Source organism: Aplysia californica, unplaced genomic scaffold, assembly GCF_000002075.1.
Source record: "Aplysia californica isolate F4 #8 unplaced genomic scaffold, AplCal3.0 scaffold00066, whole genome shotgun sequence".
NCBI classification, from domain to species: Eukaryota; Metazoa; Mollusca; class Gastropoda; order Aplysiida; family Aplysiidae; genus Aplysia; species Aplysia californica.
This window is the reverse complement of record NW_004797336.1, coordinates 1,916,523-1,923,204: the sequence shown is the minus strand read 5'-3', so window position 1 is coordinate 1,923,204 and position 6,682 is coordinate 1,916,523. Positions and strand designations below refer to the sequence as shown.

Genomic DNA, 6,682 nt, shown 5'->3' with positions numbered 1-6,682 from the left:
TATGAGATTTATAATATGAATATTAAGTCTGCATACGCAGACAATACATTCATCGAAATGTAACATTTCTGAACCCTTTTACAGTTATAAAAGACAACAATATATGCCTGTACATCGCCTAGACTCTCAAAAGAATTGCAACAACTGTAATACAGCGCACAGTGATTATCCAGTTTACTGTTTTTATTCTTTAATGTTTGTCAACCGCCTCTGGAAATATATGGATTGATGAGGAGTTGGAAATTACCAACTTTCTGAATTAGAAAAAAAAAGAAGCATTAATAAATCAAGCTAGGGACAAAAAGGCAGACGTAAAAAATAGACTAATTGGGGTTGGTTTTAAAAAAGTGGAAAAGGGTTTATAAAGGGGGTGGGGGGGATGCTGGAAGAATTGTAAAAGGGAATGAAGGAAAAAAAGTAACAAAGCTGAATGGATGAATTAACATTCGTGGAATATGTATACCAGTCGTGCAGCCACCTCATGATACGAGTACAGAACAAAATGTTAACAGGACAAGCCAGACTGCTCTACTCCTAGCTAAGATTTATACGTCCCAGTCAAACTTTTCTCCGGTAAGCTCCAAAAACCGGTTTGTGTAGGGCTTCAGGAAGTTTAGTAGTTTCTCTTTTACGTCTGGATCCACTTCCACGTGGTGCCTCCCTTTGCTACCGTCCATGCACTTTGTGTCGCTGTTGTCTCTCAACTTGTAGCAGTAAAAACCCTTTCTCTTGTCGAAGTAGACGTCTTCCTCCGAGAAGTACTGGCGAATTCCCAGAAAGCGCTCTACTCTTCGCAGCTGCGACAGAGGGTCGGAGACAAATTTATCTCCGTCAAGGAGCAGGACTTGTTTTCTGATTACAACAGAGAGAAAAGAAAAGGCGTGGTTATTACTTAATTGTTCTCCAGCACATAGAAGAATAGTGATTTTTGCAAAAGTAATTTGATGTTTTTAATTGCTTTTAAGGAAATACATGTATATCATCATCATCATCATCATCATCATCATCATCATCATCATCATCATCATCATCCAGAGCCAGATCTGCGACAGACATCGGCGATCATGGTTCTCCATTCATTCCTTTGCTCGGATGCTCTTTAACAGCTACTTTTCCCTGATCTTTCCACGTTATCCATTTTGTTTAGGTTCCCTAAGTAGGTTGCTCTGGGCCTACCCCTGCCTCGTTTGCCTTCAATTTTCCCAATGAAAGCTTGGCGTTCAAGACCTTTATGTATATCCAGGTGTCCCAAAAGCTGCATTTGTCGTTTCCTGATTGTTTTTAACAGTGAGCGTCCCACGTGGGCTTCACTAAGTACTGTTTAATTTGATTTCTTTTCCTTCCACGATATTCTCAGCAGATATTCTAAGAAACCACATTTATGTTGCTTCTATTTCATTTTCAATGTCTTTAGTGATTGTCCAGCATTCACGGCCATATATAGAAAGGTTAACCATACGTAGTATTTCAGAACTTTCATTTTGGTAGTCATTGAGGTGTTTCTATTTTTCAGGATTGGGCTCATTTTATTAAAACTAGCCTTAGCCATTGCAATTCTCCATTTTACTTCTGGAGAACATGTGGCATCAGATGTTTTTATATATCTTATATATTTGAACTGTTCGACTTGTTTGATCCTTTCACCTTTGCTAATGCGATTACAATGGGATTTGCCGCTTTTTTGGGGTTGTTGCCATGCATTCTGTTCTCTTTACATTAAATGATGATCTTTTACGTTTACTATCCGTTACAACAGTCTCTAGAAGTGATTGAAAGTACTTTTCTGAGTCTGCTATTAAAACGGTGTCATCGGCATATCTGATGTTACATAATTTGTATTAATATTTTCGCCATTCACTTTGAAACCTGGACATTCTTCTATGTTTCTAAGGATTGTATCACTGTACATGTTAAAGAAGTCTGGTGACATAACACATTCGAGCTTCACCCCTTTTCCAATTTGCTTACAAATATTCGTTGTATTCTCCATTAATTCGGACAGTAGCGTTTTGGTAAAGAAATATATAAAATCTATTAAGATAATCAAGGAAGTAGGCCTGTTCAATCCAGCCTTCAAGGCCAACCCGGGTTAAAAGGGATACAGCGATGAAAACTCAAGAAAAATTATCTTCGTACAGGAATGGAACTCCCATCTCCTGCATATGTGTGACTGCGAAACGCCCAACATTCCGTTACACCACAGGCGCCAATACGTCAAGGACATACCTTTCAATATTAACTTACTTTGAGAAAACGCTGTACACGTATTCCATTCTGTCTGCATAGTTACCCCACTTCAAGACGTTGTGTTCACTAATCTTGCCGCCAGGGATGTAATGTTTTTCAAAGCTGTCTACATCTTTGCCAAAAACTCTGGAAACCTGTTGGGAGACTGTAATCAGCGAATTTTGTTCTGCAAACAATGATATTATGTATTAACCCTGTCTACTCTGTTATTCCCTGCTTTCAGCAAAACTGCCCCCTCCCCTTTTCTTAGATTTCCATCTATGTCTTAATTATATTAGTGAAAGTTGTCTCTTTGGTTGCCTAAAACTTCCGAACCACTAAACTTTCGAATTTGAAAAAAATAATGGTGGTTCAGAATCATTTAAAGGGTACACAGTAATATCAAGGAGTCTGAAATCACTGTAGTTTAATTTTCAGTTTTTCATTAGTTTCTTTTAGATCTAATCTTTGGAAATTCTGTCTTCTAAGACGCCATTGTACACAAGTGATGCTTCCGTTCACAAGCAGTGTGCACTGTTTCGACAATGACTTGACGTTCGATTCTATAGAGACTGTTCATCGAACGGGTACCCAGCAATAGTGCGGTCAAAAATTCGTGGCGCAAATAATCCTCAAATATCTTTTTAATGGGTGAATCAGTGCCACCCTTATTTTGCACAGCAGTTTGTATCTATTTCTGTTAACCTAATCACATTTTCCCATTTATAATTGAGGCTAAATTTAAAAACTTTTCTTTATTAATTTATATAAAATACATGTACTACAAATTTCCTTCACGTGGAAAACGGAATAGTTCACAGCACTTCCCGCTTCTCACTCACATTTTGCGTACGCATGTTATGACCTACGTCACAGCTCACCAATGACACATTTAAGTGACAAAACTAGTTACAAGAAATTAATTTTATAGTGAACACTTTTTTTGCATTAAAAGTTCTCAAAACAAGTGTTCAATAAGCATAATCTCACGATTAGAAAAAAATGACGAACTTGCTTTCAAAAGTGATATTGTTCCCCTGTAACTGTAAACCTTTTAAAATCTATAGAAACCACCCGCTGGGATTCCTTTGTTATTAATAAATGTTCTAGAATAAAGCCAACAGGTGTTCACAAAAACATTGATCTGTTAAGACAAATCATTGATACAAGTCACACTGCAAAAGCTGGAGAGTTTATGTTAGAAGGTTGAGGAGTTGTTTGACAATAAGTTTGCGCTACGAATTTTTTACCGCAGTATAATATACTGAACGCCATTAAAAACGCAACGGGGGCTCTCGTGGCCTAGAGGTTAAGATGTTCACCTCTCATTCAAAGTTTCAGGATTCGAATCCGGATACTGACGGAAACATTTTCTTTTCTAAAAATGTCTCCTTTCACCTCCTTTCCTGCACTCTACCAATGTTCTGTCGTCTACTTTCGTTTCCACTTTCTGCCCCCACTCCCTCACCTCCTTTGTACCCTCTGGGCTCCTGATTTTTTTCTGCAGCCTTTCTACTGCTACCCATTGGCTCCTTCTTACTGCTGTCTTTCAGCCACACCCCTGATCTTCTGGTAGGAAAGATCTACACCTAGCCTTCACGGACAAGGGCGAAAAATCTCGGAGGTCCCGTGGGCAAGTTGCACATGTTAAAGATCTCTTGATGCTCTAAAATCGATTAGAGTAGGTTTCGGCCGCCACCCGGGCAAAATTCAAAATTTCCTTACTACTGAAAATGGTTGGTGTGTCCCGTGCGCTCATATGACCTTATGAAGTTACGAGCACCGTAAAACACTTACAAGGAAACCCCCCCCCCCCCACAAAAAAACAATAACAAAAAACGCAACGTTTTTAAAAGACTATAAGAAGAAAGCTAAATCATAATATGCTCTGATCGCCACGATACTTGGAGACAGAGGTAAGTGCATGTAGTTGCTTCACATACCGATGCACGATTTTTGCTATTTCCACGAGTACTTTTCATCCCAGCACAGTGACCCATGATTTGGTAAAGTGTGTTAATGAGACAACATATTACTCACCAAAAGAATTTGATTCACTTACAAGATGATAAGTGGCTCTTCCCAAACAAGTCCGGACACTTCTGCGATCAGTTTTGATTTTTCTTTCATTACAAGACGCGTAACTTAGCGAAGCTGACCGCAAGTTTTTGCCTCCGCCTTATTTCAAGGCGGAAATTTTGCCCGAGAAGCCGCAAGACGGCTAAAATGCAGTGTGTGTTTTGTTTCTCGACTGATCCAAAGGTTTTAGCACGTTTTCAATGTCCAAGATAGGACAGCCTCAAGTGACCAACCCTGCTCGAGACAGACAGATTATGCTGTCACATCTGCGGAATCGTTTCCTTCTTGCAAAAGTTACAGCTCAAGGCGAGCAAGGAGGTGTGAAAATGTTTCTTCCATCAATGTGAGGCGCCGAATAGTAATCCAGGACTTAAAACAAGAACGTCTTATTTGGAACTGCTATTAACGAATCCGGAGCAACAGCGCTGTATTATCTGTGCACGACAGCACGGGGGGGGGGGGGGGGGGGGGGGGGGAATAGTTTGCCCATACCTGCCTTAAAGTTTACTTTTTTTTCCTTTCCATTACCCATGGTCTTTTAAGTCTGAAGAATCATGAAGTCTAAACCACAATGGATTCCCTTATGTCGAGCATAACATTTTCCCATGGGGATCTGTACTATCGAAAACACATTAAAATAAACACTATAAGGCTTTGATAACAACATGAAAAAGTGACGGTTTCGGAAAGGAATTAAGTTCCAGTTGTCTCTGGTTGGTTGTTTTAACTTTTGCTAAGTAAATGCTCCTGCATAGTTCCCTTTCAAATACGTTTTGAATTAGTACGACAAAGGGAAACAACTTTAAGTTAATTAGAAGCAGAAAAGACCCAGAATGGTCCTATCTTGATTTCAGCGAGGAAAACACTGTCGGTAACGGAGAAGAAAGTGATTTACTGGGGACATAGATTGCTACGTCCGCTGCTGTCAGCTACAAAGAGGGAATTGAGTTGAAACCCATTTTTCTTATAAATTGAGTGTAAAATCTCACTACTGAAACAAGATAGAAGTAATAGCAACATAGTTAAATGGTATTCCTATCTATTTCAAGTTGTTTCAAAATCTCGGGGACATACTGTTTCTGCTACTTTTATCTACAAAAGTCATTTATTTGACTTGGGGTTTACTTCCTTTCCGCTCCCGAATTTTCCTATCCGTTACCTCAGCTTCTTTTCTGAGACCAGTTTCCTCTCCGTTACCAACACTTTCAAGGGTTGCTAAATGGACTCCGCTAATACAATGCCATTACTTTTGGATTCCAGCACAAGCCCATGCTGACCACTGTCTGTACAGGTGGTTTTACGCATGTATCTAGCTTTGCTTCTAAATTATCAGAGACAATATGTACATACATAAAGGCCTATATTTCCACTTCTGTTCAGAATTAAGCTTCATTATTATTTTACACCACAGTGGCGAAGACGTGCCCAATTTATCATACAAAAATTGAGGGATAAGATGACAACTTCATTTTTCTTTTCAAAAATGGCTATGCCAAATTTCTACAATTTTTCAAAAAGTGTCACAACATGATATATATATATATATATATATATATATATATATATATATATATATATATATATATATATATATATGTACATATATAATATATCACATAAGCAAACAGGTTCACACAGACACACTAACACATAAACAAACACGTGGGCACTCATGAATTCATATTTACTCTCTAAAACATAAACAAAGACACAGAATAAAAGATACAAACCCATGTCCAAAACCAAGCATGCCTTACTCGACCATCTGCGCACGCGCGCGCGCGCGCACACACACACACACACACACACACACACACACACACACACACACACACACACACACACACACACACACACACACGGCAGAATCTCCTACTAAAGAACAGTGAGCTGCGACTAAGTGCCAATATGTAAGGGTTTTACCGATAAATAATGACTGTATGCCGATAGAAGCCTTGTGATGGGCTCTCTCACGATGACCATAACCATGATGGAGCTGTTCATGGCTCGAATCCGGTACAAAGCTTCAGGGTCGCTTATGTAAAAGGGGGACTTTTCAAGGGTCACTTGGTTGCTTGTGGACACAGGCATAATTTGACGATACCTTTGGATTAGAACACCAACAATGTTATCTTTTTACTTTTTGTCGTAATCGAACCAAACAGTCTGGAATTATTTGCTTTTGTATCGGTCGGTTTAAATATCTATTGGACACAGATATTTCATATTATAATATGGCAAAAGAAGCATACAGTTAAGTGGTTTGAGTGAAGAAAGGGAAAGACCCAGCAAAGAGGGAAATGGGTAGGTAATATATCCGGAAAAGAAAATTTTGATACCACACAGTTCTTCCTGGGACCAGCTGCTCTTACATGGT

General features: G+C 39.0%; 1 protein-coding gene across 1 annotated transcript; it reads right to left on the bottom strand.

The window, feature by feature from the left end:
- Window positions 1-545: 545 nt before the first annotated feature.
- LOC101860636 (heparan sulfate glucosamine 3-O-sulfotransferase 5) lies at window positions 546-6,396 on the bottom strand. Its single transcript, XM_035968539.1, has 3 exons — window positions 6,229-6,396; window positions 2,245-2,381; window positions 546-891 (listed from the first exon to the last, which is right to left on the bottom strand). The coding sequence occupies exons 1-3, from the start codon at window positions 6,394-6,396 to the stop codon at window positions 546-548; spliced, it is 651 nt and encodes a 216-aa protein (XP_035824432.1).
- Between the last annotated feature and the right edge of the window lie 286 nt (window positions 6,397-6,682).